This window comes from Pituophis catenifer, unplaced genomic scaffold, assembly GCF_029215685.1.
Source record: "Pituophis catenifer annectens isolate HBS135680 unplaced genomic scaffold, rPitCat1.0.hap2 SCAF_13, whole genome shotgun sequence".
NCBI lineage: Eukaryota > Metazoa > Chordata > Lepidosauria > Squamata > Colubridae > Pituophis > Pituophis catenifer.
This window is the reverse complement of record NW_027256893.1, coordinates 16210609-16224525: the sequence shown is the minus strand read 5'-3', so window position 1 is coordinate 16224525 and position 13917 is coordinate 16210609. Positions and strand designations below refer to the sequence as shown.

The following is a 13917-nucleotide window of genomic DNA, read 5'->3' as shown; positions in this document are numbered from 1 at the left end:
TAACCAAAGACATACATACATATGTGTGTGTGTGTGTGTGTGTGTGTGTGCGTGTGTGTGTGTGTGTTTTTCTTCTAGCCAGGTTTTCCCTACGTAGCCAAGGTTTTTTTGTAGCTCCAGCTCAGTAGAATCACATCTACTCGGTTCTGGGCTTTTTTCCTTTCTAACACCTAGCAAGCTCTAACTGCTAGGTGGGAGACCTAAATAGATCCTAGAGCTTGCTAGGTGTTAGAAAGGAAAAAAGCCCAGAACCGAGTAGATGTGTTTCTACTGAGCTGGAGCTACAAAATAACCTTGGCTACGTAGGGAAAACCTGGCTAGAAGAAAAACACACATAAATCCTACGAAGAAGTAAGAAAATTGAGATATATATATATATGCATATTCTTTCTAGCCAGGTTTTACCTATGTAACCTTAGTTGTTCTTCAGCCCTAGGTTCTGTGAAATCTCATTCACAAGTTCTTGGGCCCTTTTTCTGCTGCCAAACTGCAACTCTGTGTTGCTTCCTGGGAGACCCAGATAGCTATTTCTACCTCTTAAGGCGTCATCAGTGGGCCACACCCACTTCCCAATTATCCTCCCTGTAAAAGGCATAATGTATATATTATATACACACACGCACACACACACACACACATATATATATATACATATATATATATACATATACATACATATACATACATATATATATACATATACATATACATACACACACACACACACACACACACATATATATATATAATAATATATATTATATAATATAATAATAATTATTATTATTGTTATTGTTATTAAACCTAGGGTAATTACGGCCACCACTCGTGGGACGTCCTTAAGCAGGTCACCCCTCCCATGACCACGATCCAATTCGCAAACTTCAACCTTTCCCCAACCATCCCCGTGCCTGCCTTTGCTTTCCCTTCCCAGGAGGCGGCGACCCATCGCCCCCAGTCCTCGCCCCTTCTAACCCGGCGGCCTTTTCCCAACCCTGGATGAAATCTCCCCAATCCCCTGAGTAGGTGGGTGGGGGGGCGGGGGGGAGGAGACGGGAGCTTCTCTCCACCCCCCCCCAAGCCTACCTTGCAGGGCTGTCGGTGCCAGGAGAGGCTTGTCCTCTGCGCGTAAAGCGCGGAGCCGAGTCCAGCGTGCCTCCTTTTCTTTTTTGCCCTTCTCCTCCCTGGGGCGCGATGACTTCGGCGGCTTGGCGAGAAGCCGCCACGCTGCTGCTGGCGGTGGGCGGCAAGCAGCCCCTTCTACGCCCGGCCGCTGCTTTCGATTACCAGGTGCTGCTGCTGCGCCGGAGCGCCCGGACCCCTTTCCTCCCCAGCGCCCAAGTCTTCCCGGGCGGCGTGGCCGACGCCTCCGACTTCTCGCCCGCCTGGAGGGAGCTTCTCCCCGACGCTCCGCGCTGCGGGCTGGGAGCTCAACCTGCCGCCCGGCCTCCGCTCTTCGCCGCCCGCCGGCCCGAGCTGGGCGAAGCTTCCCTGCCGGCCGACGTGGCCTTCCGCATCTGCGCCATCCGGGAGACCTTCGAGGAGAGCGGGCTGCTGCTGGTGGTGCCCGCCGGGCAAGCCGCGGCTAGGACGGACGGCGCGGCCGCTTTGCTGTCCGCCCAGCGGTTGATGCCGGCTGCCCGGTTGGAAGAGTGGCGGCGAAAGGTGCAAGGAGACCCCGGTAGTTTTTTGCAGCTCTGCCGCCTCTTGGGCTGCGTGCCCCACTTGCGGGCGTTGCACGAGTGGGGTAACTGGTTGACCCCCGTGCACCGAGCCGGGCCGGCCGGTCGCCGTTACGACACCGCTTTCTACCTGTGTTGCTGCTTCGGGGAGGAGCCGCCCGCCGCTTCCCACGACCGGCAGGAGGTGGCCGATTGCAGGGTGAGGATGCCAGGATGCCCCCCGGGCCACCCCCGGGAAGGCTTGGCACGCTTTGCCAAACGGGGCTCTGGGAAAGGTGTAGAGCGCCTGGTTGCAAAGCAGGGGCAGAGAGATTTGGGCATAATAAAATAAATAAAATAAAATAAAATAAAATAAAATGGGGCTCTGGGAAGGCTGCAGGGTGCCTGGTTGCAAAGCAGGGGCAGAGAGATTTGGGCATAATAAAATAAATAAAATAAAATAAAATAAAATAAAATAAAATGGGGCTCTGGGAAGGCTGCAGGGTGCCTGGTTGCAAAGCAGGGGCAGAGAGATTTGGGCATAATAAAATAAAATAAAATAAAATAAAATAAAATAAAATAAAACGGGGCTCTGGGAAGGCTGCAGGGTGCCTGGTTGCAAAGCAGGGGCAGAGAGATTTGGGCATAGAAGGGGGGACTTCCCAACCTGGGATCGGGTCAAGTGACGGGTCGTCCTCGATTTACAACGGTTCGGTTAGTGACCGCTCGAAGTTTCAAGGGCACCGGGAAAGCGGCTGGCTTGGCATGCTTTTTTACGGGTTTTTAATAGTATTTGACCTAATTAGGCATTTTAACTTTGCATGATGGACTATTGGGGTTTTATTGTTGTGAGCCGCCCTGAGTCCCTTTGGAGATAGGGCAGGCATATAAGCCTAATAAAATAAAAGAAATAAAATAAAATAAAACGGGGCTCTGGGAAGGCGGCAGGGCGCCTGGTTGCAAAGCAGGGGCAGAGAGATTTGGGCATAGAAGGGGGACTTCCTAACCTGGGATCGGGTCAAGTGACAGGTCTTCCTCGACTTACATGTTTCTGGCATGCAACAGCTCCGGTGCTGGTTCAGGGACAACAGTTTGGGGACCCCTGACTTAGACCCATTTTTCACCCAAGCAAAGTCAAATGGGGAAGCCGGGTTCACTTAACAACCACGACACTAACTGAATAACTGCCATGGTTCACTTAATCACTGTGGCAAGAAAAGTCGCAAAACGGGGCCAAATTCACTGAACAAATATTTCGCTTAGCAATGTCACGCTCAGTTGTGGCTGTAAGGTTTTTGGTTGTTGTTTTTTTTAAAATCAAGTTTTATTATTTTTTTTTCCCCTAACACACACCCACTTATTTTATGAAACGGAATATTGACCATATCATATTATATCATATACAACTTGTCATATCGAAATATATTTTGCTTTGTTACAATTTCTGCCAAAGTGTTCTTTTTCCATATTTTTTAATCAAATCTTAATATTTCTATTCTTGTTTATATAAAAAGCATCTTCTTTCGCCCTCAATCGTGGCTGTAAATTGAGGACTACCTGTATTTGCTTCCAGAAACCTTGTCTGCATCCTGGGTTGGCAGGAGAGATGGGGAAGGGAGTCCTAAACTGCTGTTGTGAACAAGAATTCCCTAACCAGCATGGGGTAGATCTCCACTTATGACCAAAATTGAGCCGAGAATTATGGTCTAAAGTTGTGGAGGTCATTAAGCAAATTGCAAATTGACCGCGATCAATTTTAAAAACTTATTCTGTGGTGGTGGTGGCGAAATGAACAAAATTGGGCAAGTTTGTTTGTGCTTTACCTCTGTTCCCTTTTATTGAGGGAGCGACCAGTGGTGAAATGTATTTAACCTTTAACCTCTGCGTCTTTATTGAGGGAGAGATTCATATGATAATGGTAAAGATAAAGGTAAAGATCCAGTTTTGTCTGATTCTAGGGGGCGAAGCTCATTTCAATTAGCAAAGCTCTTGCAACAATGCAAACAGCCTTCGCATCTGGGAAACCCTCCCACCCAACCGTGCAACTCAGTTAAGTCTGCTCTGGCTCGGCCCTCCCATGCAACCCCCAAAAGATCATCCGTGGCTCCCCAGAATCTTGCCCTGGCCACCCCACAAAAAAAAAAAAAAAAGGAAGCATTTCTCATCTTGACCACTTAACAAATGTTTCGCTTAGCAACGGAAATGTCAGGCTCAGTTGTGGTTGTAAGTTGAGGACCGCCTGTACTTGCTTCCAGAAACCTAGTTTGCATCCCGGGTTGGCAGGAGAGATGGGGAAACTAGTATTTTTCATCTTGGCCAGTTGAAGGTGGGTGGACTTCAACTCCCAGAATTCCCCAGCCAGCATGGGGTAGTCCTCCATTTACCACCATAATTGAGCCCAGAATTATGGTCATAAGTTGTGGAGGTCATTAAGCAAATTGCAAATTGACCCCAATCAATTTTACAAACTTTTTTTATGGTGGCGGCGAAGTGAACACCACAGTCAATAAATGAACGCCTCGGTCATTAAGCATGAAAACCCTGAAAATATGTTCACAAATATGGATCTAAAATTCCTGCTATTTGTCAATCTCTTGTGAAACACATCCTCAAAATACATTGTAGTATCTTTTGCTACCTTCAAATAATATTTAAAACAATTCATTTCTGAACTTGCTAAGTTGATATATATATATATATAAAGCATCCACTGTCAGACTGATATCTAATTTAAAAAAAGCTAAAAATAAATACTAATATAGAATAAAACAGTCACTGAAAGCACCAGAAAACAGAATCCGTTCTACAGAATATCCCCCTTAATTGGGAAATTACATGGCTTGGAGATTGATTTTAATGCTTTATTCTTTTTTCAGTGGTCAACCCCTTTAGAAGCTGTGGAACTTTTTAACTCTGGAGAAGTCTGGATAGCACCACCTCAGCTCTATGAGTTATGTAGGCTCTGCCATTTTTCATCCCTTCGTGATCTGGAGCGATTTAGCTCAGAACGAGCTTTAGAAGGTTGCGAACGCTGGATGTCAGTTATATTGAAGGCTTCAGATGGCTACATCCAATTGTTGCCAGGTAGGTAAAAATGAAGAACTGGCCTTTTAAAACAAACAATCAAACAACAAACCCTGGTTTATTGATGCACTGAACACTAAACGGAAGCTGCAACATGAATCTACTTGTCTGAATAAGTGGTTTTTCTGGGACCGTACTCCAAAAAGTGGACTGCTTTGGGCAAAAGCTAAATAATCAAATTAAAATTTCCTAATTTAAATTTCCCATACTACGCTTAATAGGATTAATGGGCCGATATTCATTAATCTTCTGTTATATGGAACATACAGTATGCTCAGCTATAATGTTACGTTGTAGAAGTGCTGTGTACTGTGAAAGCAATAATTGTGGCTTGTAAATCTTAGATCATTTGCTTAACATGTTTATGAGCCCAGTAAATAAAAAGTACAACTTGATGGCATTCATATCTTCCTGTGCATCTCTGCTTTAATACTTCTGCTCTTGGTATGTTGAGACAAAAACCTCTATTAAAAATAGTGTCTCCTAATCAATGTTTCGTCACAACTTTTCATACCACCGTTTAGACTGAAGGTATTGTTAGTATCAAAAATTCACATTTATACCTATAACTATGCATATAACCGAGAGAAATAATTGTATTTTAGGTGACGATTTATATCCAAAAGATCCCGATTTTACTGGCGAAAAGAAACCTATGCTGACAACAAATAAAAACATTGAAGAACTAATGAAAGAGGGAAGAAATCTTCACCGGCTAGTAATACGAAACTTTAATAATATAACTATCCACATGAATATTGAATCGAAATATAAACATATCAATCCAGTTATACTGGACTCTAAAATGTGAAATAATGCAGATTGCAACAGTCAGTTGTAGTATTTCTCATACTGGAATTACTAAATTTCGAGAGATGTTGGAATAACAATGAATTAATAGCACTCTGCCATTTTATGGACATCCCTCAATACGTATAAAAATTATTTCAGTTTCAAGTTGTGTCGATCAGTGTAATTATTCTTGTGCCAATTCTGGAATAGAGATCTATCTTCTTATAACCCAAATTTAATTTATTTGTTAATTAATTTATTTCAGTTCTAAATAAATCATAAATGATAAGTAGGCATCTAGAGTACATGGATTTGTCTTGTGGCAGTGATTACTTGCCTTGACAATGGTTTCAGAATAGTGGATATGAGCAAATGATTGAAGCTCCACCCCTTTTCAATACGCATTTAGTGCATGCAACACACATTAAAAGGGGCAGATACTTTGGTCACCCAGGTGCATCTGCTGTTTTAAAGGCAGTGACTATTCCTGCAGATGCCCCTGTTGACCGATAGATCATTTGCCAAAATTAAAAAGAACTGAACACTTTGAATGTATGTTACAGTATATTTCTCTCTACCTGGAAATCATATTCAAAATAAGTGCATTGCAGATTGTAAATGCATATATTCAGAACTACTTCTGGGAAGCACTGTTTTAGATTAACTTGTTTATGCTGAAATGTCACCTGTTGTGCCTTTACATTAACTCTGTTATGTAACCCTAACGAGTGTCTGTTAAAAATAAATACTTTTAAGCAGTATTTTTTCCATGCTTCTTTTATTATTTGCTAAATGAATTGTCCCATAAATGGTCATTTATTTCTCCACAATTACTATAGGTTTGGAAGTAGCTGGATTTTTATTTTTTAACTATATCTGGGTGGAAACTCAGCCCGTACAAGACAGTCCTTACACCCAGCACCATAAAACATTGAAAATGTTTCTTAGTAGTATCTAAAGCAGTGGTTCTCAACCTGTGGGTCGGGACCCCTTTGGGGGTCGAACGACCTTTTCACAGGGGTCGCCTAAGACCATCCGAAAACACATATTTTCAATGGTTTTAGGAATAATTTTATGGTTGGGGGTCACCACAACATGAGGAACTGTATTAAAGGGTCGCGGCATTAGGAAGGTTGAGACCCACTGATCTAAAGGATCTGATGCCTTCTTTTCCCATTGTTAGTGCCCAATGTATCCAATAAAACAGGGGAACCCAATAACAAACAGAAATCCAATAAAACATGCCAGACATTCAGTGGAGCCCCCCAAATATATATTTATTTAACCCATGGCTGTCAGGTAACTTTGGGTTGTGGCTGCAATGGGCTGCTCCCTTTTTATGTTTTTAAAGATTTGGTAAATAGAATGGAATATGTTAGCTTATTACGATCCTTCTTAGTCAATCATATGAACATCTTCCTCCTATGTGCAATCCTTCCTTCTTTTCATAGGCTTAAAACAGATGTTTCCTTATCTATAATTACAATGAATTTAGAATAGAATAGAATCAAATCAAATCAAATCTGGAAAGGACTTTGGAGGTCTTCTAGTCCACCCCCTTGGAGAACCTATTCTATTTCAGATAAGTGGCTTTCTAGTTTCTTCTTAAAAACCTCCAGTGATGACCCACAATTTCTGAAGGCCAGCTGTTCCACTGGTTAATTTGTTTTCACTGTTAGGATGTTTTTCCTTCATTCCAGGTTGCTTTTCTCTTTGGTTAGTTTCCATCCATTGTTTCTTGTTTCCTGCCCTGTCTATATAAAAGGGCATTTTTTTAAAAAAAAAAAACCAGTAAGAGAGTTGGAAGGGACCTTGGAGGTCATCTAGTCCAACCCCCTCTGCTCACGCAGGAGACCAGTACTAGGGATTCGAACCGCCAAACTGCCGACCTTTCCTGATCGACAAGCTCAGTGTCTTAGCCACTGAGCCACCTAGTCAGGCTTTATCTTTATTATACATCAGGGGTGAGCAACTGTGGCCCTTTTACAACCTGTAGGCTTCAACTCCCAGAATTCCTGAGACAGCCAAGCTGGCTCAGGAATTCTGGGAGTTGAAGTCCACAGGTTGTAAAAGGGCCACAGTTGCCCACCCGTTATACATATATCTTCCTACGCCTAAGATATGTTTTCCTTTACATCACTTTTGCTATGTATTTTATTGATAACGGCAGGAACCGGCCTTTTTTCTCCCCCCCCCCCGCTTTTTAATTGAGAAATAAAAAGGTAAATAAATAAATAGAAATAAAACTTCCGGTTCTGCGCAAACGGACCCCGCGCAAACCAAAACCCGAAGGCAGAACGGGGGGGGGAGGATGCTGGCGCATGCGTAGACGCCGCCGTCCCGCCTCTGAGGAGGCAAAAGGGGAGGGAGGCGTGCGTCAGGCCGCGTCGGCGCCAGTGAGCATGCGCGGGTGGGTTCGAATGGCTTCTTTGGCGGGAGCCTCGTGCGCGGGGTGGGGGAGGGGGAGCGGGAAGGGACTCTCTGGGTGTTGAGGAAGCCGCGGAGGGTCGGGCGGCGGGAGGGAGGGGAGGCCTCAGGCCTTGGCCGTTGTCTCCCGGCAAGTCGCCCTCCTGCTCTCCGAACGGGAGGAACCCCCTTCGGTTAAAACCCAGGGTCTAAGCTGCCCTTGCATGGGGTGGGAATAAGGATGGCGGTGGATGGGAAAGCGATAATGATAATAATACCATTTATGTGAGTGGTTGGTCTCCATCCCAGCGAGGTTCTTGTCTCAGATAAAGGATTTAAAAAACAAAAAATGGGTCTCCGTCGTAGTAAAACCACGATTTTTTTTAAAAAAATAACACCTCCTAAATCAGTGTTTCTCAACCTTGGTAGCTTGAAGATGGGTGGACTTCAACTCCCAGAATCCCCCAGCCAGCAGCGCTGGCTGGGGGATTCTGGGAGTTGAAGTCCACCCATCTTCAAACTTCCAAGGTTGAGAAACAGTGTCCTAAATCCTGTATGTTTGGTGCTACATTTGCTTCTTTCATGGTTAATAAAATGTGGGAGCCGTCCAATGGGCATCCCTCTTGGGAAGGAAGTGCTTTGCTTTCTGCCTTTAATTTCAATTCCCCCCTTTTTTTGAATTTAAATTTATTTTCCCACTAGCTGCCTGCTCTGGATTTTCCACCCCCACCCTTCCTTTGCTTTATTGGGTCATTTCATTCCATTTTTAATATTTTATTTCCCTGATTTTTTTTTTTTTCAATTAGCCCTCTGTTCTGGATTCTCCGGAGAGGTCGCCCGTCCCAATTCTGGATAGCAACCTCACCCCACACACGCACCCCAGTTCTGAACAGCTGTAAGTGAAATGGGGGGGGAAACGGAAGTTCCTTGGAAAGAAGAAAAGCCGTTTAAAAACTTGGGAATAGCTGTATCTGTTTGGAGGGGGAAGAGTTGCAAGGGCCAGCAGCTGAACAGTTATTGTGTAGTAAACACTTTTTATTTAACAGAATTGGGGGAGCTGCATTTTCAGTGATAAATACTACAAGATTGATGGTTTTGTTTTGTTTTAAAAGACTTTCTCATTTCAAAATGGCAGAAAAGGATGCCGCTGGCTGTTAGCAGATGTGATTAAAGGAGGTAGGTCTAGCGTAAAAAGAATCTCGGGCTGACTACAAGTTGCCCACCTAAGAAACAGCAGGCTCAAATTGAGAAATCCGTTTGCTCTGCTGACAAGACAGATTTACAATCTATGTTTACAATCAAGGCAGAATGGCAATCTATGTTGCAATTCTGGGTCAATAGACCCTCAAATTTACGGTATTTTATTGGCAGTTTTCGTATCTGCTAAGCCATTCTTTTGTTAATATTGCCTTGCGGAATAAATCGTGATTAGATTGTAGTTTCAAACCATTATTTTGTTAATCGTGTCTTTGCAAAATAAATTGCAAATGCCCTTGTAATTTCAAACTAAACTGTAAATCATGACTAATAGCCAAATGACTTGGTTTATTATGTTAAGTCATAATGTGCTTTGTGGGGAGGGCATGTTGGCTTAGAATGAGGTATGAATGAACCCACTGTGTGTAGTGGTTTACACCAGGAGTACCCAACCCTCACACCATGAACCAACACTGGTCTGCGGCATGCAAGAAACTGGGCCCCACAAACAAGTGAAGCCCCATTCATGAGATGCAGGCAGCATACGAAACCATGCCCTGTCCACGGAAAAAACTATCTCCACGGAACCAGTCCCTGGTGACCAAAAGGTTGGAGGCCACTGGTTTACACCATTTAGGGTATTGAGAACTTCAGGCGTCCTGTTTGAGTTTATATCGAATAGATTTAGAGGACTCTACCAGCAGAACTGTTGAAATTATTCTGGTACCTCTTCTCTGCTAACTTTTTTCAAGTCATATTGAAATTTTATTTACTGTGTTTTCCCTGAAAATAAGACTGTCTTATATTTTTTTTTGAACCCTGAAATAAGCGCTTGGCCTTATTTTCAGGGAGGTCTTATTATTTTGCAGTGCATGGAGCAAGATGGGGCTCCTCTTGCCATCTTACCTGATTTTCAGCTCTGCGTTTAAATATTTTCGGGGGGGGGGGGCTTATTTTATTTTATTTTATTTTATTATTTTTATTTTCATTTATATGCCACCCTTCTCCGGAGACTCAGGGCGTCTTACAAGGCGTTAAACAATAGCCTTCATACCCTTGTATATTTTATACAAAGTCATCTTATTTCCCCCACAAACCGGGTCCTCATTTTACCTACCTTAGAAAGGATGGAAGGCTGAGTCAACCTTGAGCCTGATGAGAATTGAACTCGCAGTAATTGCAGGCAGCTGGAAGCTAAATATTACCTTTAACAGTAGCATTAGTCTGCTGCGCCACTCAGGCTCCTTTAGTGCACACGCTCAAAAGCCCGATTGGGCTTATTATCAGGGTATGTCTTATTTGGGGGGAAACAGGGTATGCTTTTCTAAAATTGTGTCCTGGTCATTTCAGCTTCAAAATTACTTCAGGAATATTTTCACTTAGTGAAAGTTTGATTGATGATCTGTTGCGTTTTCAGAAGTACAGAATAAAGCTTGCAATTCTCCTTAGATGAAAAAAATCATTGGAGGAAAAAAATGATTGAAGTCATAATACTGAAGGTATTGTGATTAACTTTCCGTATTTTAAAAATACATTTGGGGCTATGTGAACGTATTTTAATATGAATCTTATCATACTTATTTAGATTGAAAATCCGGACTGCTTTTGGGTCTACATAATAGGAGGCAGAAAATTTGTAGACAATGAAATGGAATATGAAACACTTCAGACTGAAATGAATCAATTCTATAACAAACATTATCGATGTGTGGATGCCAAGCCCTGTGCACTAGAAGAGGGACAGGTGAATTTCTCAATCTGATTTGTTTGGCTATATCTGGGAGAAAAATGAACCAACCTACCTACCTTCCTTCCTTCCTTCCTCCTTCCTTCCTTCCTTCCTTCCTTCCTTCCTTCCTTCCTTCCTTCCTTCCTTCCTATTTGTTGTTTATATGTTTAAAGATAACAAGTCTTCCAAAAATACTTAATGCAATGTCAAGTGCATTTGTAATAATAAATATTGGACAAATAATTCTGGAATCTTTGATCATAGCAATTGGTGAGATGGTAAGATAACAGCTAAGAAAGCTTTTTCTGATGGCAAGGAAAAGAAAATATTAAAACGTTATACTTGTTAATATTAGGATGTAAGATTTGCTTTTTATGACAGTGGAAAATACATCATACTGTATTTAATCTTGGATAGGAAACATGGAAATAGGCATATCTTTTGCAAAATTCTTATGCTAGAATAATATTTAAATAATTGATTTTGGCATGAAAGCCAGCTAAGTGACTTTGGGCCACTTGTGTTCTCTCAGCCCATGATCAGATCCTATGACAAGCCAGTAGATCCATTTCTGTTGTAACCAATGGATCAATGCTTGCAGAGACTGCATTTGTGGAAAAGTACTAGTAGGAAGAAGATTTAAATAAGTAATTTAAATATCTGGAAGAATATAGAAATCTCCGATTCCTGTCTGACATGTATTCTATTATACATGTATTTACTCTGCCAATTATATTTATTTTATTTTATTTATTTATTTTTATTTATTTATTTATTTGTCAAGCATATATAAGATAACAGGTAAAAGTATAAACAATTTGAATACATGAAAAGAGTAAGTAAAAAGGAATATTAGGACAGGGACGTATCAAAAAAACAACATAGATTGTATAACATTAAACATTTATATATCTTTCTTAGGTTTGTGCTGTTTACTGTGAGGAACTGAAGTCTTGGTGCAGAGCTGTTGTTAATTCAATCATATCGTATACGGATTATTACATTGCAGAATGTTTCCTTGTGGATTATGCCAAAACTGTTCCTGTGAACACTAAAAAGTATGTGTTTATAATCTGTAAAATCATCCAGCAAAGGATTGGACCAAGGATTGAAACATTTTGGTCATAATGTTACCTAGCTACCCAATGATATGGGCAATGGCCCAGCTGTGTTGTTTTGATCCAGTTGATAAGTTAATATAGGCATAGTTGGACATTTTTGGATACATTTAAAGCCTAGGATTTTTTAGAAGATTTGGATTGACTGGTTTGTAAATTTAAGAAATGAGAACAGAAATAGATTTGTCAGAAGGTTCTGAAGAATAAAAGTTTATGCTCATTTTCAGCTCACTATATCTGGTTTTGGCTATAAAGCAGCAGCAGCGCTTTTTTGTAAATAGAAGTTATAATCTTCAGTTTCGAACACTAAATCTATGAAAATTATTGGTAGAAATGTGTGTGCTGTAAAACCTATTTTCTTGCAGGATCTGTGTGGTCGTAAAATCATTTATGAGGCTGCCTTATAGAGCTACAAAGTTTAGGTTGTACTCTGTCAAACCAGTTACCCTACGTGTCAACTATTACAATGACAATGCAGAGATAGTGTAAGTATGGCTGCTGAGAGATGACGTTAAATATTCTAAGAAATCCTTCCACTAACTTCAGAGAGGAATTTTTCTGCATAACTGCTGGGTGACTTTGGGACAATCCCTTTCTCTCAGCCAAACTCTCCTCACGGGGTTTTGGTTGTGGGTAAAATAGGAGGAAGAGTATTAGGTATCTCTAGTGCCTTGAATTGTTTATAAAAACAATAAAGGCGGGATGAAAATAAATCAGTAAAAATAACTTTACAGCCAACAGAATTTTATTGTTTTATACTTGCTTGTACAAATGCCGTTTGCCAGATTTTTGTATGTTTCCTGTTTATTTTGCTGTAGTATAACACATTAAAAAGCTTCGTGTTTCTTTCTAGGCCCGCTAACAAATGGGATGTTGCAGCTGTCCAGTACTTCCAAAACCTCCTGAATGGTAATGAAAAGCTAGAATAGCCTCTTGTATAATTTCAGTTATATGACAAATCTGTTTTTTAAAATTGTCATGAAATAATGGACCTAGGAGACTTGTATTTGTAAATTGAGAGTTGTATAGAATTCAACTTAGCAGCAACGCACATTCCTCTTTTTAAATGTGAGCAAGCCAATGTCCCAAAGGTGCTTTTTTCAAGAGGCAACTGAACTTTCTGGTTTTTCTTTGAAGATGTTTCGCTTCTGATCCAAGAAGCTTCTTCAGTTCTGAAGAGCTGAAGAAGCTTCTTGGATGGGAAGTGAAACGTCTTCAAAGAAAAACCAGAAAGTCCAGTAGCCTCTTGGGGGGGGGGGGGAAAGCACTTTTAGGACAACTATGGCCTGGATGACTGAGAATCTCCATAGATAAGCAAGCAAATATACACTTTGGATACAAATTAATACCTCGTAAACTCCCCCCACCCCTCCTCAGTGCCTATGACCTACAACCATTGTAAATACAGGTAGTGCTTGACTTACAGCAGTTCGTTTAGTAACTGTTCAAAGTTACAACGTCACTGATAAATGTGACTTACTGACCGTTTTTCACAGTTACGGCCTTTGCAGCGCCCCCATGATCATGTGATCCAAATTTAACTGCTTGGCAACTGGTTCATATTTATAGCCTTTGCTGTGCCCCAAAGTCATGTGATCTCCTTTGGCATCCTTCTGACAAGCAAAGTCAATGGGGAAGCCAGATTCACTTAACAACCGGGTTACTAACTTATCAGCTGCAGTGAATGATTTAATAACTGTGGCAAGAAAGGTCATAAAATGGGGCAAAATTTACTCAACACCAGAAATTTTGCCTCAATTGTGGTCGTAAATCAAGGACTGCCTGTACATGCGGGTTGCCAAGTACCCGAAATACAATCGGTGACCCGGGAACGCCGTGACAGTCATAACTTCAAGGACCAGTCATAAGACACGTGTTTCAATGCCATCATAACTTCAAATGGCTGTTAATGAAAGATCGGTTGTAAGTC

At 41.7% G+C, this 13917-nt stretch overlaps 3 protein-coding genes across 3 annotated transcripts in view; 2 read left to right on the top strand and 1 right to left on the bottom strand.

The window, feature by feature from the left end:
• Nucleotides 1–1165, bottom strand: part of ANKRD27 (ankyrin repeat domain 27) — a 60073-nt gene extending 58908 nt beyond the window's left edge. Inside the window, exon 1 of the mRNA XM_070952784.1 lies at nt 1087–1165. The gene's annotated coding sequence lies outside the window, so the exon portion shown is untranslated. The remainder of the gene's footprint in view (nt 1–1086) is intronic.
• A 29-nt stretch (nt 1166–1194) lies between these two features.
• On the top strand, nt 1195–5585 carry NUDT19 (nudix hydrolase 19). The gene is made up of 3 exons (XM_070952782.1): nt 1195–1881; nt 4538–4745; nt 5351–5585. Exons 1-3 carry the CDS (start codon nt 1195–1197, stop codon nt 5554–5556), a joined length of 1101 nt encoding a protein of 366 aa, XP_070808883.1. The 3' UTR covers nt 5557–5585.
• A 5030-nt stretch (nt 5586–10615) lies between these two features.
• TDRD12 (tudor domain containing 12) overlaps nt 10616–13917 on the top strand; it is a 30508-nt gene continuing 27206 nt past the window's right edge. Inside the window, exons 1-5 of the mRNA XM_070953014.1 lie at nt 10616–10639; nt 10726–10884; nt 11791–11927; nt 12353–12472; nt 12841–12896. Coding sequence (XP_070809115.1) covers nt 10616–10639; nt 10726–10884; nt 11791–11927; nt 12353–12472; nt 12841–12896 — 496 coding nt within the window. The remainder of the gene's footprint in view (nt 10640–10725; nt 10885–11790; nt 11928–12352; nt 12473–12840; nt 12897–13917) is intronic.